The following is a 26,091-nucleotide window of genomic DNA, read 5'->3' on the forward strand; positions in this document are numbered from 1 at the left end:
CGCCGATAACGTCGTCGCTGGCCGCTGCTGCATCGAGCCGAGTAGGGCCCAAGATTTACTTTTCCGCCGACGTCACTTGCGCGCATGGCTCGACGAAACCCCTTCTCCCTCCCTCGCTCTCTATACTGTACTTTTTCTCTTTCGTCTTCGCCTTCTTTATTGCCCCGTACTCTCCTCGCGAGACTATCTTCGCGGAAAGTCGTAAGTGTGTGTATGTGCGTACGTATCGAGCGGAAGTACGCGTCTGCTCCTGTGTGTACATATGTGTATGGCTAAAGTGCGTGCGTATCCTATAAATATATAGGAACAGCAGCAGCAGAAACGATGGCGCACGCCGCGGCGAGCCGTCATCGTTTTGCATTGATGAATTAATAAATCTCGTTGGAATATCCGCCCCTATATCTACCGAAAAAAAAAAAAAACGACTTTATGTATACGAGCTCGTGTGAGGATGCCGATCGTCGTCGTCGCGCATAACGAGACCGTATCTTTTTTTCGGTACTAGAGACTTTTCCTCTCTTTCGCTGAAACGTATATGTATATGTACGCGAAAAAGAAGAGAAAGAGAGAATATGCCACTGCGCCGTACAGTCGAGCCTGACGACAGACACACACATGTACTACGTTTACGCGCGCGTGTGCATTTACATAAGGTACGACGCTCTCTCTCTCTAGGGCCATCAGTTTTATAGTTCGAGCTCGTCTGTTGCTGGCAACGTTTATATGCTGTGCTACGTACGTACCCACACACACACACACACACACACACACACACACACACACACACACACATGCACCGCTACGGCAGACTCGCATTCTTCGACTCGGCGTGCGAGGCCGAGCGAAGCGACGATCCTCTCTATGTATATGGCCGAATTATACACAAGTGGAGGAAAAAATTAAAGAGACTCGGCCTGTGAGAATTATTACTCCGGCGAGGACATTACTTCAAGTCCTTTTTCTTAGGCTGCTATATATCCACGTGTGTGTATGTGTGTGTGTGTTTTCTTTTGCGCGCTTGGCTTGGCTCGGCTCCTTCCTTATATATACCAATGTACACTTGGTTTGAATCAGATTTCCAGGCTTGATAGCTGCTGCTGCTGCTCTTTGCGAGGAGAGCCTCGACTCTTTTCTGCGCCGCAAAATTAAATGTTCCGTTATGTGTGTGGCGCGTATACATAAGTTGCATTTGGAGCACGTGGACTTTGGTGCGCACTTGTGTGTGTGTATGTGTGTGTGCACGTACTTGCCCTAGCCTATTGAATTCATTAGCTGTATCTAAAGCCTCGATGCCCTCGTAACGCGCAAGTTTATACGCATAGTTTACAGATTATGCGCTCTTGATAAATTACAATAATTTTTCACTCTGTGCTACCGTGTCTGACGATTGAACGTTAACAATGCGTACAAAGCTGATAATGCGTAAAATAGCGTAAAATTCAAAAACGGCGTTACAATGAGCTCGAGACTCGCCAAGTGTACCTTCGAGAAAGAGCGAGGTGCCAAGAACAACAAAAGTCTCTTTCTCTCTTTCTCTGATCAAACTGTTAACAGTTCAAAAATCCTCGCTCGCTAACGAACGACGTGACGGCAGGCAAATACGTCGTGCAAGCTTCGTCGTGTTCAACTTTCGATCTTGTTTCACGATACATAAGCCCCATTTTGCCAGCGTCCTCCTCTTTGCGCAGCCCTTCTTCTTCTTCTTCTTCTTCCAAAGCAAAGTCTGTAAAGTTGTCAAAATTTTCACGCTCCACGAGTGTTCGTCGTCAAACTGATCCTCTCTGCTCCCGCTGCCGCCGCCGCCGCTACTTCACGATCAATTCACGAATCGTCGAGACAGGGAGAAGAAACGCATGTTTCGAGTTTAACAAATCGACCCGTTGATATTTAAATGTATGCGAGAGGCCGTGATTTACAATTCGTATACTACGTGGGATGATCTTTTTGCGCGCGTGTAAGTATACGAGAGATATCGTCGCACGAGCTATTTCCGGAGAGAGAGAGAGAGGCGCATCGATATAATTTATTACCGATTCGATGAAATGACAAAAAGTACATTCATATTTTTAGCTCTCCCTCCCTCATGAGAGAGTGAGCGAGTGTTAAATCGTTCGATGTATGATTAATCGCTCGTGATTGGCACTTTGTGCCTGCACGTAGACAAAAAATTATTTCAAGCATCCTAAACTCCGAATTCGACTTACTGCGCATTCATGGAAATATCTATACTTTTTTCCCCCCGGTAAACGCGCGCAATGCTAGATAAATATTGCAACGCAGGTATGCGCATGTCATAAAGAATGCACCGAGCGTAAGTGTGTGTGTGTGTCTATGTGTGAATATAGAGAGAAGGCGAGAAAATCACAACCAAGTTAGAGATAGGATGGTCTCGAAGATACCGAGGCCAGAGCCAAAGGGATGAGGCACGCCGTTAATTCCTACCGCTGCTGCTGCTGCAAGTGCAATCTTTTCTTATAGACGCATTTCAAATGCAGCACACACACACAACTAGACTCTATCACGAAGTTTACGTGTCGACACGACTGCAAAATACCTACCAAAGATTATTTTTACACGGCAAAAGAGGCTCACGCGGATGGCGGCGGCGGCAGCGGCAGTATCGTGGAAAACCTGTTTCTCTTCTCTTCTTCTTCTTTCTCTCTCTCTCTCTCTCTCTCTCTCTATATATATACGTTTATGTACACATATAATCGCCTTTTGATCTCCATACCTTTTTCAACGCGGTTTCAGCGTTATTTACGGTCTTCGATTGCGATTCGCGCACCTCCTCTTTTCTTTTCTTGGCCCTTTTCTGTTTCTTTTTTTTTTTTACTCTCTTCATATTCCATATAAGAAGAGGCTCTTCTCTCGCTCTCTCTCTCTCTCTCTCTCTCTCTCGCGAAAGATACGGCGTTAAATTATAATTAATCCTTCTCGCCAATGAAACTGCTGCTCGTAATCAGAACTTGAGAGCACCCGCGTATACCTCTTTTTCTCTCTCCCTCGTCTTTATGTACACCGAATAATAATTTCTTTCGCTGCTCTTTCTCTCTCCCGCTCGTTCTCGCTCGCGCTCGTACATAGTGCGAAAAATACATATTTAATATCACAACCGAATCGAGAAACGAACGCGGAACACTTTTTTATAACGTTTTTAACCCGCGAATGAAGATGATATCTGCGCGCGGGCAAGAATTTTGAATTACAGGATCGTTCGAGCAAAAAGAGATTATTCGGCCGAGATGCGCGCAAAAATGAATCGTGTACTCGATCACAACGTGTGTGTGTATGTGTACATGACGGGATACGTGCAACTGCTCGCATTATTGTAACTCGGAAGAGAGAGAGAGAGCAAAAAAAAAAAAAAAAAACAACACTCGTGTGTGACGCAACGCGAAATTAATTCTGACGCAGCAGCGTGCGTGATTTTACCGTTTTTTCGTCTTCTTTCGGAGAGTCCAACAAACTGCGCGCAATAGCGGCGCGTTGAAGCAATTGAAAAAACATTTTGTATATTATACAGATGAATACAACAACGCAACACACAACACGAACGAAGGCTTATTTGACACGAGGCATAACCATTATATTTACGATAAACATGTTTTCGAAGGGATCCAAAGAGAACTGTACGTACATAAAAAAGAGGCGAGAATACAAATTCCGTAATGCGGAGAACGATGAGACGTACATTGCACACCGCGTGTATTACGTTCGAGAAAACACTAAGTCAAAAAATCCTTTTCTTCTTGTTTTTTCCTTTTTTTTTTAGGAGCCTCCTAAATAACAGAGCTTCAGCAGAGCGCATTGTCCGGGATCGCAGATCGGGAAGAGCTTGGTCATGCACTCGGGATAGCCCATGCAGTCCGACATGGTGCATTTGTCTTGCAGGCCGTTTCTTCGGATGCACTGGCATTTGTTCATTATGCTGGCGCGCAGCTCGAAGCTCGTGCAGCGCTTCAAAGGTGCCTACACACGCAGCAGCAGCAGAGAGGAAGAAGAGAGGCAGAAAATAAAACGATGGTCGTTTAACGACTCGCGCAAGTGATAATCGATTTTCTTTAAGAGAGGAGTGGGTAAAAAAACACTTACGCAGCAGACCATTTTCGTCTTGTTATCAGGTGTGACCACGGAGTAACACGTCCTCGGCTGACAGACGGGCTTGCCTCTCTGACACTTCTGGGGCGGCGGACAGGGCGACGCAGGCTTGCAAGGAGCGGGACACGGCGGCGGAGGGCAGGGCTTCGAGCACGGCACCTCGCAGACCATCTTGTAGGGTGGACAGGTCGGCGGGCAGGCCGGCGGTGGACACGGCTTCGGGCACTGCACCTGGCAGACCATCTGGCAAGACGGCGGCGGTGGACAGGGCGGCGGACAAGGCGGTGGACAAGGCTTCGGGCAGGGCACCTCGCAGACCATCTTGCAGGGCGGCGGGCAGGGCGGTGGACAAGGCGGAGGTGGGCACTGCATCTGGCAGACCCACTCGCAGGGTGGCGGACACGGCGGCGGCGGTGGCTGGCAAGAGGGTTTCTTACCGCCGCACGGCGGTGGCGGACACGGCTTGGGACACTGGAGCTGGCAGACCATCTTGCAGGCGGGCGGCGGACACGGCGTCGGACAGGGTGGTGGACAGCGCGGCGGACAAGGCGGCGGACAAGGCGGTGGACACAGCGGTGGGCAGGGCGGCGTGCAGATGGTTTGCTTGCAGCTCGGGGTGCAGGTCACCCGGCAAACGGCCTTGCAGGATGGCGGCGGAGGTGGACAGCACGGGGGAGGCGGGCACTTGGGCGCGGGCTCGCACGGCTGCTCGTCCCACTCGCAGGGTTTTCTGCGGATCGCGTCGATCGCGAGTCGTAAAATCAGCCGGAGTTGCTAATTTTTTTTTTTTTTTTTTTTTTTTTTNAGATTATCAGCAATTTTTTTTTTTTTTTTTTTTTATTTCACTTCGACTCACTTTCTTTCCATGGTGGTGATGAGGCACTTCAGCTGGTTCAGCAGCTGTCGGCGTTGCTGGCAAGACTTGTTTTTTCCGTCGCAGGGCATCGTTGCGCGATTTTTACGATTTTACGATGATAAATTATTGATAAACGAAGAATTTGGAAATTCGATTGAAATATTATATATTATTTAAACGAAAAATTTGTTCGAGTCGAAGCGCGAATAATAACTGGGAATTTGACGAATGAAAAGATTTAATACACGGAGAATTTGAAAGGTTACCGAACCATCGCGAGATCGTTACTGCTACATCTCTCTCGCTCGCCGAGAGCTGTTTAGACGAGTAGTCATGGTTACCGAAGACAGCGACGGACGAAAAAACAACGAACGAATTCGTTCGAACGATCGACAGCTGTATATATGTACGAGATTATTTTGAAAATCGAATTTAACAATCTGACGATTTAAAAAAAAAAAAAAAATATTTCGAATTAACTTTTATTCGCGCATTAGCACGCGACGCGGTATTTAATAATAAATACACGCTAATAAAATAAAATACGAGAGCGAAATTTATCTTCGAGCGACGATATTAAAATTTATAATGAACGACGATTGAGCGTGAGCAATTTGTAACGCGGCCCCGCGAATGAAGCATTAATTAAGTTTCTAAGGACGAAACATATAAAAGGGCATTGAATTGATGCATCTCTCGGAGGCATCTCTCAATCTCGCACCTTTCGCTCGATCATCTTTCATCATTAGAAGCCTCGGGCGCTCGCAACGAGCTCTCTTGCTCTCTCTCTCTCTCCCTTCGACTTTCGCGCTCGCTCAACTTTTCTTCTCATTTCGGCCGCTCGGCGCAATAATATCATTCGCAACGGAATGCGCGTATGATATATCTCAACGGTTATTGCGGAACCGTTTCGTTTGTTAATTACAAACTGCTACCGAACGCACATAATTTTTTTCTCTCTCTCTCTCTCTCTCTGTCTCTCTTTTGCATCCGCAACGGGGCAGCAGCAAGCTAAAACAACTGGCTTGACCAAAGCAGCGCGCACATTCGTTATTCCACAATTTTCGCCGCAACAATCTCGGCGCAACGATCTCTGTTTATATGCTGCGAGAAAGAGACTCGTAGCTCGCGCGCGCGCCCCGCGAGTATTAACACGTACACATTTCACTTTTTAATATATATTTCGAGAGAGAACCTCATCAACACCGTATAATACCGTACGTACATAAGTATATACGCGCGCGGGGCGCGCGATCATCTCTTTCTCTCTCTCTTCTTTTGCGCTCGCGCGAGAGAGCCTTCAATGCTTTATGATTGGATCGTGTATATGTACGTTTGCATTATACGCGGTAATAACTTATGCCAAATGTTACGAGATATATTTATACGCCTTTTTAATTTATCGAGAGACGCGCGGCCTGTGCGCAGCTCGCGCGCGTATTATATCCTCTCGGGGAGCAGCTCGACTCTGTGTATGTGTATCCGTAGGAGCAGCAGCAGCAGCACCAGAGAAGAGCATATATTCCTGGGCGCGCGGAGAGTTAATAAATATTTATAAATTTTGCCTTCTTCCGATGAAAGATTACGCGCGTCTCCCGTGCGTTATTATTATACCGAGGCTTTTTTCCCGGGCTGCTTTATGTACTATAACGCCACGAGGTGGCAAATTGATACGAGTTACTTTTTTCAAACTTGAGAAAAACATCTATATCAAAATAATTTTTTTTTTTTTTCGTAATGTTTGAATCGGTTGACGAAACTTTTGATTCAGTCCTGATATAACCTACATTTATCAGGTTATTTTTGGGATAACTAATAAGCAATAAATTGCATTTTGTGAACCGACGACTGCACGATCAATCATTACCGACCCAATTTCATTCAGGTCGAAATGAACAATCAGCAGGAACGAACACGCAAGTGTGCCCCATGGCACAAAAGACTCTTTTATTGCCGATCGTGAGATCGTTACGGTTTGGCTTTTAGATGTTCTAAAAGATTGCGGAGGACGACAATGCTCGGTACAAGTGTGTGTGTGTGTGTGTACCCGACGAACAAGATAATCCGTTGTTTGCCAAAATGTACAATGTCAATAAATTACAATGGGTCGTGATGATGATTCTGCGTGCCGATCGCGGTGCGCTCATTACCTATAGATAGAAGCTGCGAACTAACCCATAAATCATACAATGTACGCCGGCTGAAAAATGGCCGCTTGTATATAGGTACACATTGTAGACGACGCGCGGAGGAGAAAGTAGCAGCAATGCAAGCTCGCACTCGTATAATCCAGATCCACCGGTGTACGTAAGTAGGTATATAGGCGCTTAGCGCTCAGCTGTGCGTAGTCGCTCGTACGAAAAACTTTTGGTAAATTATGTTTCGCGGGCATCAACCGCGCCGGGAACGAGAAAAAGAGTCACTTTCTTGAGAGCTGCTAGCAAGGCCGGAGGTTTTTGCGCGGCTTTGCGCGCGCTACTAATGCCTTCTGAAATGCTTTAAATAGAAATTAGCCTCCTTGTAATCGCTCTCGAAGCGCTCGGACTAATGGTTCTGAGCTCGGCTTTGCAAGCCGCAAGAATTAAAACTATCTCTCGAAATACAGGTGAAAATTTGTACTTCAACATCGATTGCTACAAATAAGTTAGGAAGACAGAATTTAGAGTGAACCGTCCATTTATTGGCCGAATTGTTGCTTTTCAACGTTTGGCTTTCATCTAGTATTCGAGTAAAATGTATCGAGTTATCAGTCGACAAAGATGTAATGATGTAGGTTAGCACAAAGTTGAGGTAAAACAGTCTTATTGGCTCAATTTTTTTTAAAATATTAGAATTTACTTGTATACATAATTACTTGTATATACATTTACAATTTTCAAAAAAATTATATAAATCTTTTTAATTATTTTGCTAGTGAAATACACGGTATCAGCTGAGGAACTATTCAGAGAATATGACTGAAATAAGTTCCAGTCATTCCTATAAATAATAAACTATTTATTTTCTATGAAAGATTGATTATAATCTTGTATGATTTTATAAGCAACAGATACGATTGAATTTATATTCGTCTTTAAACGTTCTTTAGTTATCTTTGTAAAATTTATCAACTGGTTTTCAGCGGTTACTTGAATTCGACGTTCTTCTCGCACTTGACTACATGGATAATCTTTGAGGCCTTCGTAGACTATTTTTTGGTGTCTAATCAAATCATTGTTTTATTCAAATTTCTCTTCATTTTTATCGCATTCAAAATCTTTTTGACCTTCGTGTACTCTTTTTATGTGCCCGAGCAAACTAGGTTTATTGTCAAATCTCTTTGCACACATTTCACATAAAAAATTTTTAAAAACTTCGTGGAAAATTTTTTTGTGCTTTTGTAAATTTGATATATTTTCAAATTTTCTCTCGCACTTGCCGCATGCAAAATCTTTGCGTTCATCGTGAACCATTTTTTTGTGTGAAAGCAAATTCCGCTTTGTTCCAAATTTCTTTCCGTAATTTTCGCATGAGTAATTTTTGGGACCTTCGTGTACTGTCTTTTGATGTCTAATAAGATTTCTTCGATCTGCAAATTTCTTCTCGCATTTATCACATGCGAAATCTTTCCGACCTTTATGGATTGTCTGTTGGTGGCTTAACAAATTTGATTTACTTCCGAATTGTTTCTTGCACTTGTCACATGCGTAATCTTTCCGACCTTCATGGACTATGTTTTGATGTTTGATCAAATTGCTTGATTGCCCAAATTTCTTCTCGCACTTGTCGCATGTGTAATTTTTGCGACCATCGTGAACTCCCTTTTGGTGCCTGATCAAATTCGACATGAATCCAAATTTCCTTTCGCACTTATCGCATACGAAATCTCTACGACCTTCGTGTGACACCCTTTGGTGGTTGACTAAATTCCATTTTTGTCCAAATTTTTTCTCGCAGTTGTCACATGCGAAATCTTTGCGATCTTCATGTACTGTTATTTGGTGTCTTCTAAAATTGCCTTGATCCCCAAATCTCATCTCACACTTGTCGCATGCAAAATCTCTGCGACCTTCGTGAACAGTTGCTATGTGCTGAAGCAAATGAAAATTGCTCCCGAATTTTTTTTCGCAAAAGCCGCATGCATAATTTTTGAGACCATCGTGGACTGTCCTTTGGTGAAAGAGCAAGTTACATTTTAGTCCAAATTTTTTTTCACACTTGTCGCATGCGTAATCTTTGCGACCTTCGTGCACTGTCCTTTGGTGCTTCAACAAATCTGATTTGAATCCAAATTTCTTGTCGCACTTGTCGCACGAGTAATCTTTGCGACCCTCGTGAACTGTCCTTTGGTGCTTCAACAAATCTGATTTTCGTCCAAATTTCTTTCCGCAATTTTTGCATGAGTACTCTTTGAGACCTTCGTGTACTATCTTTTGATGTCTAATAAGATTTGTTCCATCTCCAAATTTCTTCTCACACTTGTCGCATGCATAGTCTTTACGTCCTTGATGGACTGTCTTTTCATGCAAGAGTAAGGTCCGTTTGTATCCAAATTTTTTCTCGCATTTGTCGCATGGGTAATCTTTACGACCCTCGTGAACATTTGATATGTGCGACAGTAAATGACATTTACTCCCGAATTTTTTTTCACACTTGTCGCATTCGAAATCATGGCAACCCTCATGGACTGTCCTTTGGTGGAACAGCAAATTCGATTTTTGGCCAAATTTTTTTTCGCACTGGTCGCAAGCAAAATCTCTGCGACCTTCGTGGACTATATTTTGATGTTTTTTCAAATTCCCCTTATCTCCAAATTTCTTCTCACATTTGTCGCACGCGTAATCTTTTCGACCTTCGTGTATTGTTTTCTGGTGGGCGAGTAAATTTGCTTTTTGGGAAAATTTTTTCTCGCATTTGTCACATGTGAAAACTTTATGAACTTGATTTGATGCAACGATGTCGTATTTATTCAAGTTATTCTTAGCGACAATTGTTTCCTTCCCACTTTCATCCATTTTGGGGTCTCAATTATACGATAGATCTTTCTATTTAATGCCACGAAGAATTGATAATGTTAACTTTTCTTTCGGAATTATACCTTCTATCGTCGTTGAAGACAACACTTATACTGATTGGTTTGGGTAGGCACATGTTCAATGTTCAAGGCGTGTTGTCAAGATTATTTGTGATCATATTGTTTACATTCAAGTCACCTATTTATCAGTTTCTATATTGTTTTCATATTTTTGAATTAACTTACAAGTTTCTCCGAGGAATCGCTTGGCCTTATAAAACCAGGTATTTAGGTAAGATCAAAATAATATTTTTTTTACTTATTTTAACATCCACGTTCCAACCAATGCATTGATTTGATATTTAGGAAAAATTGGCTCTCTTTAAGGCTTGATTTACGAAATTTCAACGAGCTATAAATTATTTCGTCAAAATTTATTTTCCTAACTATAAATTCAACTTACATATTAACATACGACTCGGTCAAAACCGAATAAGCCAAAGTCATGTTCGATCGGCGTATAGAAAAATTTTTTTACGGATCTCGGAGAGTTACAAGGCTTACGGAATTATAAGTGCCATAAACTGGTTAGACATGAATTAGTAGCGGGTATATGAGTTGCAGCAGTCGAAAGAAGAAAATTCCGCTTGCCTTAGGAACGCGCGCGCGCGCCACTTCTCTCGCGCGTCTTTTTTCGATTTAAAATTCTCAAATGCGGCGGATTTTCTTATTTGCCGCGGCGAACGATATTTATCATGCCGGGGGGGGGTCCGTACGTGTGTATACAAAGCTCGACGCGGCCGACACCTCCACCACTGCGCCACGGCTATGGGCGAGTCTTTCACGCGCTGTACGGCTGCGGCGCGCGAACAATTACGCCGCGGAGAGATTATTGGCGATGACTGCGTGTGCGTATCTTCTTCTTTTTTTCTCGTATATCGTATATCGCGGATGGGCCATTCAACCCGTATACAGTACAGCACTTTGAAGGAGGGAGAGAAATATTGAATGGCTCCTCCGCGAGAGCTGCTTTATAAGACGCGAGCACAAAAGGAGGTATGGAGAGGTGAACCCGGTAGTATACCTACGAGTTCCTGCGTGCTTGCCCTCCTCGCGCAACAGCACCAAAGTCATGTATATATGCATACGGTGCGCGAAAAGCATGCGGGAGCGCGTAGTAGCAGCAGCAGCAGCAGCAGCACACAGCGGTCGTGTCGCGTATCGCAGGTGGGAGGATTAACGCAGGCGATAAAGGAGTGACTTTCTTGTTCGGGTACTGCGTGTGCGTGTACTGCAAATGCATAAATACATGTATAGCAGAGAGCGCCAATGAATGCCTACTCGGAGACCAATTTCGGTGCGCGTATGCATTCATTCATACAACCGCTGCAGCCGTAACTTCCTATTACTGCCTGCTGCACCGTGTACTCGTTCGTATACGCCGGTAAAAGCTTAGTTTAGCGATATTTAGAGTCGTTTTATCAATTTGTCACTTAAATTTTTCGAGCTAAATTATTGCCAAGCTACGAGCTTCCACCGCTAGATGGAGAGCGCCATCATCTGTAAATCTGCAAGTTGAGAAGTGAAAATAATTGTATAATAAAAGATGTTATACTTCTTATTGTATATTTCATATAAACATTGTGTGGTGCTCTGCACCACGGATGCTGACGTTGAAAAAAAGGTTTTCAATACGCAAAGTGTTTGATTTCAAAATTAATCGATCAAAATGTGAAATAAAACGAAAGACGCTCGATTTCGGCATCCGATAAACCGTTCGAAAAAAAAGAGAGACAAAGCGGCGAATTTCAGTTACGCAATCCCACTGATAGATATAACCGAGGGTTTTTCACGGGGACAGGCGTACCTCGAGTATGTATACGCACCGTACTACGTGTTCTCCTGTATGCGCGCGTTCACTGTACACGGGAGAGAAGAGAGATGCTTTTGCCTGTCTGCTGCTGCTGACCGTCGCACTTGTAACTGCAGCCCCTTTTATTTGCGGGCACGTTTGCAAAAGCAATCTTCATTCCTATTTATCACTTCTTTCTTAGCGTTTCTCCTTTTCCGAGCTGTCCGCTCGTTGCTGGGCTCCATTCTCCGAGAGAGAGAGGCCCAGGCTGCAACTCGCAACTCTCCTCTTTTTCTTCTTCTTTTTTTTTTACCTCTCTTTTCCGCTCTCTTCCTTTCACGTTACTTTTCTCAATTTTTTTTTCTTCATTTTGCCAACGCACTGCTGCAGCCAAGCCTCAAAGAGAATCCAATTGGTTTCTTCATCTCTCTCTCTCTATCTCTCTTTCTTTTCCTGCGTAAAGGCGCGTATGTGTAAAGCGCTTTTTTTCGCATATATGCACGCGTATATCCATGTATCGAGTGTACCCTTTTTTTTCGAACGATCTCTCGGTCTGTCCTGCCTTTTATACGACTCATTTCTCAATCTTGCAAATCTGGTATACTTTATATCGCTTCTGCTCCTGCTGTATCCTTGAACCTCGAGTTGCTCTTTTCTGCTCTTTTCCTCGTGAGCGCAACAACACACAAATGAAAAGAGTTTCACGTTGAAGAGCAAATAAAATGGTGTAAAATAAAGAATAAATTATTATTATAATTTGTATTTGCATGATTAAAATTATGGCTATTTAGCCTAACCATATATCATTTGTGCAGCATTTTTTTGGCCCTTATTTTATAAAATCCTAAAACAAAAATAAAAAACAAACTATTACTAACGATTTAAAAATGAATTCAAATATATTTATCTTCACTGAAATCAATAAAAACTGCTACATAAAGATTGACCATAGGTGTCATATTTGACTATGAGCTTTTGAATTTCACCAACAGATGGAGAATTGCAAATCCGCAAGTAATAAAAATATTTAAAATTTGTATATAGGTACAGGATCGTGATTGTAAATATCATCAGTCACTCTTCACGTAGGCATTCTTATTGATTTCTGTGAAGATAAATCTATTTGAATTTATTTTTGGATTGTTAAGAATCCTGAAGTTCAAATTCAAGATTTCCCAAAAACCCTCTACACATTACGATTCCGTTATTCCATTATTCGCACGTTTCCAAATTCTTAAAAGCTCGCGAGAGATGAGTTATAACCGCTCGAACGCGCAATCTATGCATCTTTTATGAGCGTTCATTTTTTAAATAATTTTATCAGTCATTTAAATGTTTTATGGCCCGGCTTTACCGCGAGATGCTCGCATCATCAAGCCGAGAAGAGAATCTCGCGCATTACCGAATGGAGTGGAAAACGATGTTCTTTTATTTTATCGGAATGTAATTGACCACAGAGCGCGTAATAAAAATTATTCGACTAAAATATAATTTTATAATTATAGCGTGATTATAAAACTTTCGGCGGCAACAACATTTAAAACTCGTATTTATGCAAAGACTCTCGGTTAAAAAATATTCACGATGTTACACGTGCGGTCGAATATAATTGCGTTGCGAGTTACGCGCTATTGTCGATGGAGAAAAAAATTGCGCGCCGTTACGCGCAGTCGAATAATATAATGATATGCAATACGACTCATTAGAGGTCATCATCGCGAAATGATTTTGTATAACAAGTGCGCGCGCCTCCTTTCAGCTGCCAGTACCACACCACACAACAACAACAACAACAACAACAACAACAACAACAACACAGACGACACAAAGCCGTTTAATAATATTTCGACTTCTTTGAATCGGCGCCTTTTTATTATTATTACACGCGCGAGTCGATTTGCGTCTTCAAAGGCTCGACAACGAGCTCTAATGCATTTGCGCTCGTTTCGAAGTCGCGCACGATTGCTCGGACTTTCCGCGGCGGACCACCAGCCGGTTGAATTCGCGCTGCATTTTTCCACAGCTGCGACTTAACCGAGTGCCGGAGTGCGATACATCATTCTTGTATATAGCAGCGAGTGCGAACGCGTGAAAAGCTGTCAGCGGCGGCGGCGGCGACGGCGCGAGAGAGAGCACGCGTGACTGCATTGAAACTCGTTACTGACTAATCACCGACGATATATTTTATCTTGACGCTCGCGCGCGAGTCGTCATTGGGAATCCATCGATTATTATTATGTACGCAAATGCGATAAACTCGACTTCGCAGAGAGAGAGAGAGGCTCGATTCTTCTTTTGCCTTTTCTCGCGCGCTCATTCACCGCTAATCGCGAGCGCGCGCAGCCTCTTCTTTTTTATTGCATTCAACTCCCAGTCTACTCCGCGTGAGTGATGAATGCGTTCCAAAAAGTGTAAGATTCGCGATTGGCGCGCGATCTTTTATTTCTCTCTCTTCAAAGTGCTGCATACGCATTAATGCGTTTGGCGTATCCTTGCGCGGTATATTAGCAGCGGCAGCAACATCAGCACACGGTAGAAAATCGGAAGGTGCGAGAACAATGCGTCCCGCTTGCATCTGCTTTGCAATTTCTTCTTTCTTTTTTTTTTTTTTTTGTAAAATACACCCGTACGCGCTTATTTTTTGGTGGACAATTTGCATAGGTACCAGACTTCTCTCTCTGCATCAGACAGTAAAGAAAATGCGTATAAACAGCGGCAACTTGCCACTAAAAAAATAAAAAGGGCTTTCTCGCACACAGATTCTTCCGATTTTTCGGTCGGACGCGTTGAATTTCCGAAAAAGGCGCGCGCGTACGCAGCAGCAGCATCCCATTCATTGTGTCGGCCACGAGCGAAGGGACAATGCTCCGTTTTGTAAAACGCGAGCTTATGTATACCTAACGCATTGTACGTACGTATGTATAAATATCTGTGTGTGTGTGTATACGTGTGTGCAAAAAACATGCGTTTCCTGTATATTATATGCAATACTCTCGCTCCACATAACGGTTGCTCGCATTTGTTCGCACTTATACGCCGGCAGAAAACTCTACGCAGGTGTCAAAGCTCTCGCACTCGCGCGTACACGATCGCATTGAAATTCAAATCGCCGAAAATACATTCATCAGCTTCACTGCACGGCTGCTGCTGCAACTATCGAGTTCGCGCGCTCGAGAGTTTTGCGTGTTTTTCTAGAGCGTGAAACCGCGAGTCGGGTAGAAAATCTTCGAAAAAAAGTTTCGCGCAAGTACGTATACGTATGCGCGCATTATGTAGGGCAAGCGAGCGAGTATTTCCATATAGATAATGTATATAAAACGTTCGAAACAGATCCCGCCGCGTATGCCGCGCAGCGATAATTTGCCGTCTAAATGTGTATAATCAAAGGAGATAAAAATGAAAAATTGTCGAGCTTGATTCTCTCTCTCTCTCTCCCTGCGATGCTTGGGAATTTAATTTAAATATAGCATAATATCGGGATGAAATCGATGTTCGAGGAATGCACGTACGACGACGACGACGACGAGAGCGAGTATAGTCGATCTTCTTCTTCTTGCCTCGCGTATGGGTGCACCCAGAGTTTATTTTTAAGAGATCATTATAATAAAGCGCAATGCATACGCGCGCGCATTATGCAAAGTATTTGATATAATGTGTATTATCGTCTCTTTTCGAATATAAAAAAAAAAGAAAGAAAAATGTTCTCACTGCTGTGTGTGTGTGTGTGTGTGTGTGCTTGCGCAACCCATCGGTCAAAATACTCTCTCTCTGCGAGACGCTGACTCGTATCGAACTTAATGAGACGAGCCTCGAGAATGCAATAGTAGTAGCTGCAGCGTGTCTAACGGGGGGGAAAATAGCTGATATCGACGGGAGAAATTAGTCCATACGCAGACGCGTCAATTTATCTTATGGCAAGGACGTCGCGAGCTGGAATACTATACGTTGCGCGGTGGCGAGGATAATTAAGCCGACGAAATGAAAATTCTCTCTCTCTCGGTGTTCCATAACTCATCATTTACACGTGTGTGTGTGTGTGTGTGAGTCGTGAGGGTTTGTATACCATACGAGTGAGCTGCTTACGTATAAATGTATAAGACACATAAGCTCGCGCGCGGCACAAGGGAAAGAGAGACAGAGAGACGGGGACTGACTGCTTGTAATAACGCCATATCGATTATATAGAGAGCCTCGAGCGCATATATACATACGTACGCAAAGCCATAGAGAGAGAAAACGAAAGAGTGACGAGCTACATCACGAGAGAGAGAGAGGAAGGTGGCGCGAGAATCCCCCAGCGAGAGATGCTCATCTTCTCGTACACGAGCCACCTACACACGTACGTATATAGCTACGTATTATATGCATGTTATGCGCGCGGATACTTTGTGCACGCGCGTTTATTTCCTCCACCGCGTACATACGTGTGTGCGTGCATGTGTGTGTGAGCGCGGCACCCTGATCACGCAGAAACGCATATGCATACTCATTACGGTACTGACAGATACTCTTCTTGCTCTCTCTCTCTCTTCTTCCGAGTGCACGCGAGCAATCCTGTCTCGAGCGCGCATATATATGTAGGTAAATATATTTACAACTGTAGCGTGGCGGCTGCTGCTCTTGCTGTTGTTGTTGCCGTTGAATGTAGTATATTATGGCGCGTCGTCGACGTCGCAAATGATACAGGGATGAATTCCTACGTGTGTGTTTCGCACCTATTGCCGCCTGACGCGCGCGTATATGCAACTATTTCATATATATAAAGCGCGGATTTGGATGCAGGGAATGGTTTTTGCATTAGTCAATGACATTTGTTGGAGCTATTCTAATGATATGGACTTGACCTTATGGTAGAAATGCTCAATATAAAGTGGCAAGAATTTGACTGGCGCAGATCTATGAAAATAATGGTATACTTGGCGAGTTTCGCGCTAAGTCAAGTCAACGACATCAGATCAAAACATAGCCACGGTACAAGCAGCATGTAACATGTACAACTGTGTGTTAATAAATACCTCTTTTGTTTTACGTGTTGCCTTTTATTTAACAGTTTTACGCAGGTGGCTACAAGCTCTTACGTCAGTAACTTTTATTGTTAGATTTATACAATTATTTTCACTTTACCGCTTGTAGATTTACTGAAATAAAGCCACTCGCCCCCTAGCGGGAGAGATTTGAAGTGTTACTATTGAGAGACTGAAAACTGGTCGGAACTTTTTGAAACGATTAAATTGACATTTTAGGTCTTTTAAAATTCACTTAATATTGATTAATAATGAGCATTTCTATCAGGAAAGCTAGAATTTATTTCAACTCGATTATCAACGAATGCCTTAATTTTCCTGCCAATGCACTCGACTATATTTTTCTAACAATTTTTTTTTCTTCGCTTCGAAATCTGTTTCATAAAATTGCATACATCCATATCTATTCTTTCGCGCATTTTCTCACGAAGCTAAATTATATGAGACCGGATGCGACAATTGCAAGATGATGGATAGTGTCACTTTTTTTCTCCTAACGCTCGCCAATTTATACATCAAGCTTTTATAATATCGCGCGGATATCACGCGCGCACGAAACAAAAATGAAAGTATAATATGCAGCCGCGAGAGAGAAACGAGAGAGAGTGACACATGTGGCACGTAGTAGTAGTAGACTTTGAAATTTTTTGCAGCGGTGGCGATAATGAGTCAGCTTATTAACGAATAAATACATATAACGAGCGCGAGCTTGTGTGTACTGTAATTCGCACCCGAGACGTTTTCGCCGCCGCCGCCACCGCCACCGCGAGACGACCATGAGAAGAGAACAGCCGTGTGCATAATTACGACTTGACTCGGTGTATATATATATAGTCGTACTGGCACACACATATAGGTATGGGAGCTGTGGAAAAATGGTTCGCTCGCAAAGTATACCACGTGTAATACGTATCACGGGGCGACAGTTGATTCGCGCGTGCTTCGGCTTTTTAATAGCTTTGCGCAGAACTATACGTCGGGGTCGTCGTCGTCGTCGTCGTGATAGCCTCTGGCGCACGTATACCTGGCCTGTCTCGAAAATCGTCCACATGGCATATTTTTTTAGCCGATAGCGAATTACATAGCTCTGCGGTGCAGCCCCGTTAGCGAGCGCGCGCTTACCCGAATCCTGTGACCAGGATATCGAGCCGCTCCGAGGCAAAATACAGTCTTGCAATAAACGAAGGGCTGCTATATACATTGTACGAGTTATATTCACTTGTAAGTATTTCGGTGAATTTAACGTGGATTTACCTCGAGTGCGCGTACATATCCAACGAAACGAGGACGATGATGAAGTCTTCAGATAGGCCAATAATGCGCCCCGCGAGTAATTTTTCAAAGTCCAACGCGATCGAGTTTTTGAGATTTCGTTAATGCGGCGCCGTCTGCATTATAGCTCACAGTAATCGAGATAATGCGAACGTTTGTTAATTTTAATACTCACGTATTAATTTTGAGCGACGTTCAATTAAATTCAATCGCACTTACCTGAAACATAGAAAATTACAGGAAAAATAGTTAAAAATTCATACTATGATTTTAACATTCAAATTGCTACTTGTAAAAATTGAAGTACGTACGATTCTCGGTCTGTGCATAAACGTACAAGACGAGATTACTGCGCAATGAATTAATATGCCTGGTAATGATCATTTAAAACCCGACGGTTGTACAAGTGTACGCAGTGTGCGCAGGGCGTGAGTTGTACAAAGAGAGAAATGTGTTCAAAAAATGCTTTTGTAATTGCGACCGCGTGCGCTTATCAGCATCAATGCGCTACACGAAAGGAACTAACTCGCTCGTGTTACAAAGGAACGAGTCCTCGTATCTATCTTTCTTTCGATTTTTTTTTCTCCACATTTTACACATATTATGCATGCGTCATAATAGGCTTGCTGTAGACGCACGTAACAGCATGAAATGTATATTATTAGTTATGTATATTATAAATAGTATAAAAGTATTATAAATTGTATATTTAAGCTTTATTCGAGCTTAAATACAATTATTTGCACTTTGCCACTTGCAGATTCGTAAGCGAAGGCGCTCGCCATCTAGTGGCAGAGACTGGATTGAATTACGATTGAATTTTCAGGGGATTATTGAGAAATTTCATTGAAAATATTAAAATTTGATTATAGAATTGAATTTTTGTTGTTCATTTCAGTATAAAAATAATATACTTTATGAGATTTTCAGGCACTTTCTATGTAGCTTATATAAAAAAAAGAAATACTGATGCCACAGTTTTTAACAATGACTTCATGCGAAATATCTAAAATAAAATTCATTGTCGATTACTTTCATTCTATTTCAATTATTTGCATTAAATTCAAGTTTTCTTCCAGTAGTTTAAATGAAAACACACGTCAATACATTGTGAATGCTGCATCATAAGTTTAAGTCGTAAAAAATTTTTCGACCCATCACTCTTTCCTCGGAATAACCCCAAATGCATCTGTAACAAGTAATTTGTTGTACAGGTCATTCCGAATTTTTTCCACTTTCAATAAAATTATAATCACGTCGCGCAAGCTCGAGATTGCGACCGAATACTAATTTTCTTTTTATCAGGTCAGTTTTAATGAGCTTTGTGCGCGCGCGCGCTTACATTCACGCACCGCAAGGGACATCAACTTTTGCAATTATAGTAGTTTTCGAAAAGGATAAAGGGGGGAAAAAATCGCACGGCGGCTTGTTTTCTCCTCGTTATTCCACGTTTGAGCGCGCGCGCAAGTTCGGGTACATCGAGATACATATATATTACACGCGGTATATATAAAGCTCGTTTGCAATCGAGAGCTCGTTATCATGCTTATTACAAATTATTCTCGCGAAAGAGAATGCGACGAACGGTGCGCAGTGGTGCACTGTGCTCGTGTGTAACACATTGGTAAACGAGAAAAGAGAGAAGAGAGAGAGAAACGGGCTTGCAGCACAGGCGCGTGACTGAACGATGAAGCGTGATTCGAACGAATTGAAAATACACACACACACACACACACAAACACATGTGTCGGGGCGGCAAGCGGCAAAGATACGAAAAAATACCGGCTTGTATGTATTCGGTACCGTACCGAGCAGCGTCTGCCAGATGCGCGAACTCCTCTCGAGCTCTCTCGCGGGAGCTTCAGCTATTTTCCGCTTCTTTCATCGCTATGCACTCGAGTGTGTGTGTGTGTGCTTATTATTACTCGGTGCCATTCGGGCATATCATATACAACACATCCTATAGGCGCAGCGATGCACACTTTTAATTAAGCAATCGAAGACAAGCATCAAAGAATTATTGCGCTCGATTTATTCACGGTCATCGCGCGGCTGCTTATTATCATCGGGGCGCGAACGTGACTCGAATTCATACATATATACGTATTTATAATATATATAAAGGCACGTAATCTTCTATTTGTACCTTTTCTCTTTCTGCATTCGGAATATGTTTGCACACACGGTATACGGAGATCGTCGGAAAAATTATAAATCGGTATGCCGGCTGGCTGCGGCGTCGGCATGCGAGCTGCGCGCGCGCTCGCAAAATATTATGAGCAAGTGCGCGAGAGAGAGAGAGCAAAAAGAGGTGCGAACATTACCACTGCTGCTGCAGCAGCAGCACGAGGAGGAGAACTACACACACGATGCAGTGTGTGCTCGCTTAGGGCCGCGCAATTGCGCGCGGAAAGTCAAATATAAGCGATCGGTATCTCTTCCTTCTCGCGCGTCGTCGTGCCGTGTCGTCGCGCCCGCGCGCTCATGTGTATATGTGCTATGGGCCGTCCCTGCACATATATGTGTGAAATACGTACACACAATCACGCGCTTGTGTGTAAGAGATATATAAATATTATTATTATTATATACGTTTCATGCATTTTACCGCGCGTATATATATAGCATATACGCGATGCCGAACTAGCTCGCGCGAGGGAATATTAATCCCCGCGTGTAGTGTGCTCGTGGATTTCCACCAAGAATCTGTGTACATCTTCTCCCAGAGAGAGAAAGAACGAGTATGAAGAAAAACAGAGAAAGAGAGGTAGAATACAGCACACGTGCCCGACGCTCGCGCTTGTATAAGAATCTCGCTGCAGCATCTCTCTTGGGCTAGCTAGCTATCTTAACTGCGCGCGCTGACGAGCTGACGAAAACAAAAAAGAATATACAACCGTTTTTAGAAATGAATTTCGAGAAAAATACGGAGCACGAGGGAGGTGAACTCGAGCAGATCATATATTGAAAATAATCGAGATAGTTATTACTATTAACTTCTAATGCGCTTGTCGACGATATCGGCATTTAATGAGCTAGAATTATCAAACGATTTATCAAAGCTCGGGATAATTTTCGCATTACAGGGTGCTGCGCACCAGTCATCGCCTCGTACACTTTCGCACTTATGTATACCTGAATCGGCGCTTAGTATATACCAGACTAGTTGGCTTGATGCGAAATCCCAGAAGGCTGCTCCAAGTGTAGCGTGTAAGTTTGATCAAAACTACGTGTAAACTAATTCTCGCCTGTAATTGTAGATTGTAACTTCGAGTTAATTAAACGCGTCGTTTTTTCCCCGCCTGCTTTTAATCGTTTTGGTTTACACTCCAAGGAGTAAATAGAACACCCATGCGATTAGTCAAATTTCAATCATAATTAGTTCTCATCTCAGACAGTGAAACGGATAAATAGACAAATATGTAAAAACGCGACCCCGCAAAGTATGAAACGCGCGGGACTCTTTGTTAAGCGTCGCGCATTAATCAAAAAAACATACAATAATAGGCATTACAAGCGCCACGCCCGTATATGTATGCGTCAAGTTATAAGTCGAGAGAAATGGGAAAACGAGGGAAGGGGGGGTTTATAAAAGCCTCGACTCGGCGCGGTATTCTCAGGACACAGACAGTCAAACGTTCGAAGACGTCGACGACTAAGACGCGCAGAGGGAACGTTTCAATTAATGAATTTCACGGCAAGTTGAGAGAAAGAGCGAGAGAGAGGCCTAGCGCACGAAGAAGCTCGTTTGTCACGGGTTTGCCTTGTTAATTCGCGAAGATAACGACAAAGACGAAGACAAGAGGCTAAGAATATATTCTTCTCACACGCCATGGGTTGCTCATGCTCATACACACACACAGTTTCTGCATTCTTTTTTAGGGCGGCCCCAAAGAGAATCCGCGCAGTATATGGTACAGAGAATAACCTGCGCACCGAAAACAGTAGACGCATCGACGCTCGCGACTCTTGACGATATAACGTTTCTTCTTCGCAGTGAGTGAGAGCGACACACCAAAGGAAAGCGATTTGGCAGTCAGCCAAACTGTCAGCCAGATGTCTGATGAGTGTCTCTCTCGGCTCTCTTTCCCCCCTTTTATTTATCATTTTATTACGTGTACGTTAGCTTATGCGACGAGTGTCTTGTAAGCGCGTACGGCGCATTATGTGTCTGCGCCGAAATATCTTGATACTTCAATTCCCCCCGCGCGCGCGCTTCAGAACTTAGGGCTTTATATGTATGCTATACACGTGTTTTACGCGCGGCGTTATTAAATATAATGTTTATCGCCGAGAACAAAGTGATCGTACTTACTATACACACAGCACGAGAGAGAGAGAGAGAGAGTCGTTTTCGTGCACTTATGCCGCGTTTGCGAATATGTGCGCGCACGTATAAATACGTACGATCGTAATTACTCGGCTATTAATATTCATTCTGTGGCGCGAGCCATTATCGTCGATAAAATAAAATAGATATAGCTCGCGAGCGAGCTTTTCACTTTCGTTACTCGATGCGCGCAGGTGATGATGCACACAATGAGTCTCTCGATGTGTGTAAGCGACTCTTACAAGGCGGCCGCCTTGTGCACCTCGAAACGAGCATATAAGACGAAAAGTTAAATAGACGTGTTTGGATGTAACTACGCTTTGAGTTAAATCACTCGTACGCACGCATCTGATTCGGAAAGAAGATACGCGCGATGGTAGACGCCGAAAAGTCCCTGAAAACCGATAGTACACGCACACACACACGTTGAAAGAGAAAGCTCGCGTAGATAAGGAGCGCGAATTGCGTGCATACGCGATTTGTGCACGCGGGCCCTGACGCGCGTGCGAGATCGTTCGGTATAATATACGTGTTCGGCGCGCGCGGGCAAATTGATAGTTCTGCATCAGATATCGGCGAGGGAATATTATAATGTTGTTACAACACCCGAACGAGGAGAGAGAGAGAGAGAGAGAGAGAGTAAATGATGCTTCGCGCAGGTAGATTTAAATAATTTCCGAGTTTGATGAGGCGGCCTTGATGCGTATCTCGATGCGTATGTATATGTACGAGACGAAACTTTTCGAGTCGTGTGACTGCAGCCGCGCTGTCGGTTTGGTTTTGCAATTCATTGGATTTCATGTGCTTCGTGTATAAACGATTATGATGTGACTAATAACTTGATAAATTTGATGTGTGACAACATTAATAGCACTCAATCTTTAACTTATTGCGATTGTTTGTCATAAGTGCATAAAAGAACCGCGTGCGATTTCTCATTGATACTTTATCTATTACAATCCAAAGCCTTGCTTTGATATACACACAGCTATTTATCATATTTAACTGTACCTACGAGTCAATCAATGTTTTACAACGAAATTTATCTCACAAGATCGTTGCATGACTTTGATTTGCAAAGACGCAAACGAATCGTTTAGTTCAAAAAGTAAAAGTAAGTCAAAAGACAAGCGCACGAGTATCGTTCGTTGTTTCGTTGTTAAACATTCGTAGAATTTCTTCGAGGACTGACGCAATGTTTATGAGTACAATGAGAAACGATAAATAAACGAAACACGAAAAAGATGGGCGTCTATATTAAGGATCGTGTTAACCTTGATCCTCGCCGGGGAGTACGTTTGATCGAGGTACTTATTTGTGCGCGTTGTGCACCGAGCCCATCGTTGCACGTATTCCGTAAGAAAGGTCAACTGGACGGTAAAAGTAAAAAAAAAAAAAAGGTTAAACAGAGGAGATCGCTCAAGGCATCGTGCATAATGTGTCTTTCGCAACTTTTGTGCTTGGGTCAAAAAATCCACGTGTGCGCGAGCTCGCGTGCGAGTAAAAGTGTTTCGCAAGAGCTGGAAACAATGAAAGCGTTGATACGCGAGAGAAAATTTTTTTTAACTTTATTGAAAAAAACGACTGCTCGGGCACAAAATATTGAAATTGTGATTTTTTTTTGGTATTGTGCACGCTTGAAAATGAATCTAAAATTGAATGAAAATTTCATGTAAGGTTGAACATAAAAATTAAAAAAAGCATGAAAATGTTATTATTTGCATTATTTTTTTAATTCGAAATAAACAAAAAAGATTTAATATAAGAATTCATGAAAATTCAATCATATTAAATCAAAATTCTGCCCCTAGATGTCGTGCACCTTTAACAACGTGAATCTGCAAGCAGCAAAGTAAAAATAAGTGTATATAATAGCGATCATATAAGTGATATCAGAAAATCCATTTCATACAGAAAATTTAATAAAAATAATCGATTGAGTCAATTTGAAATCGGTAGAATGCTATGAACAAATTTTCAGAGTTAAATAATACGTACGAATGTGGCATCTACTCGAAAACTTTTTGTGTATACATGAGTTTTTCAGATGTCAAAATATCTTAAAAGAAAAGATGTTTTATAATTACAAATATGTAATTACAATTCATTATAGGCATACCTAAACGCCATGTCCGATGTAATTGAACACACGGCGTTACGTATACACTATAGCTTCTGCTTATACACACGTACACCCAAAGCGAGGGGGGTAAATAGCCACGATGACAGTTGAATAAGATCGAGAGTGAAGCGAAGCGGGTATATACACACAGGAGAGCTCGTGGAAGAGCTCCGTGGCAAAAAACAGTCGGCGAGCAAAAAGTTCGCACTAGTCAGGTGTACCATACTGTACATATAGAAATCCATACACATAAAAGGTCGTTGGACGATGTCTATTAGGAAAGTACTTTTCATCTTGTCTAAGTGGATAGAGAATGTACAATATGCATATGTATCTATGGCGCATGTTGTGGTATACATGCAGCGACGACGACGACGACGACGACGACGACGACGAAGCGACTCGTAACGACGACAAGGCGAAGGTCGGACTTTCGATGTCGTTATCTCTTCTTCCCGGCCGCAGAGCGCACGAAAGAGAAAGAGGAATGTGTTTCTTCGTCTGCGCGTGCATCCTTTGAGGAGAGATCGCGTTCTCGAACACGATCATCCGCTCATTTTTATTATGCATATGTGTGTGTGTGTATAATATAAGTTCGTGGTGTGGTTGTGCGAGCGCACACATTATAATATATCTCGAAGAAACGGAACCAGACCAAGGTGCAGCGATGAAAAATAACGCCTGTCAGGGACAAGATCAACAACGGAGTGAGTGCATGTGTATAATATGAAGACGTGAAGCAACCACGCGCACGCATTAAGATATATACATAAAACCAAAACTCTTTAACCGGGGATGGGACAATTAATTATTTGCCAATATTTCGATAGGGAGTTCCGACTAAATCCGATTCCGTCGTTATTTTTCCAGAACGAATGATTTAAAAGCTTTTCTCAAAAGTATGCATAAGTTGATTTGCACCGAGCTTTCAACGTAATAAATCTCATCACTCCTTATACATATGCCCCTGTATACAAGACGTTCCTGCGCTTCAATTCGATCTCGAACAGACTTTACATACATATGAAAGGGCGCAGACGGACTGAATTTCAAAAGATCGTTTGCGCTACGGCTCCTTGCGCGTTGGCAAGCAAGTAGTGTAGAACCGTGAAAGATCAAAACTGATGAGTCTCTGTCTCGTCGATGAAGGGGAGCATTCAGGAGTCTACTCCATACGCGATACCATAATGTATGTAACTGCATTTTGATGCATCGTGGCAGAAAAAGACCACGACGAAGTTTTAGAGCTTGTATTATACGCAAGAAGAGTCGTGTTATGTAGCGTCGACAGCCGTCGAAATGACTCGTGCCCAAGTACCTTCGCGACGAGTAAATAACTCGGCGTGAAAAGGAGCAAATAAAAATAAAGTACGAGCTTAGTTAGAGGTCATTCAAAAGGAGAGAAAGAGAGACACACAGTTCGATGATTTGTGCTAATCCTTCGAATTGAAGTCGATATACGTATATGTAAGGAACTCGCAGAAGTGCAAGATCGATCGAAAGAGAAAAGATTATACTATATCTAAAGGCGAAAGCTTTATCGT

General features: G+C 42.8%; 1 protein-coding gene across 1 annotated transcript; it reads right to left on the reverse strand.

Moving 5' to 3' along the window:
* Window positions 1–3,768: 3,768 nt before the first annotated feature.
* LOC106659676 (formin-like protein 5) lies at window positions 3,769–5,213 on the reverse strand. Its single transcript, XM_014382353.2, has 3 exons — window positions 4,955–5,213; window positions 4,093–4,828; window positions 3,769–3,969 (listed from the first exon to the last, which is right to left on the reverse strand). The coding sequence occupies exons 1-3, from the start codon at window positions 5,041–5,043 to the stop codon at window positions 3,769–3,771; spliced, it is 1,026 nt and encodes a 341-aa protein (XP_014237839.1). The 5' UTR covers window positions 5,044–5,213.
* Between the last annotated feature and the right edge of the window lie 20,878 nt (window positions 5,214–26,091).

The sequence above is a fragment of the Trichogramma pretiosum genome, unplaced genomic scaffold, assembly GCF_000599845.2.
Source record: "Trichogramma pretiosum strain Unisexual culture from Peru unplaced genomic scaffold, Tpre_2.0 scaffold36, whole genome shotgun sequence".
NCBI classification, from domain to species: domain Eukaryota; kingdom Metazoa; phylum Arthropoda; class Insecta; order Hymenoptera; family Trichogrammatidae; genus Trichogramma; species Trichogramma pretiosum.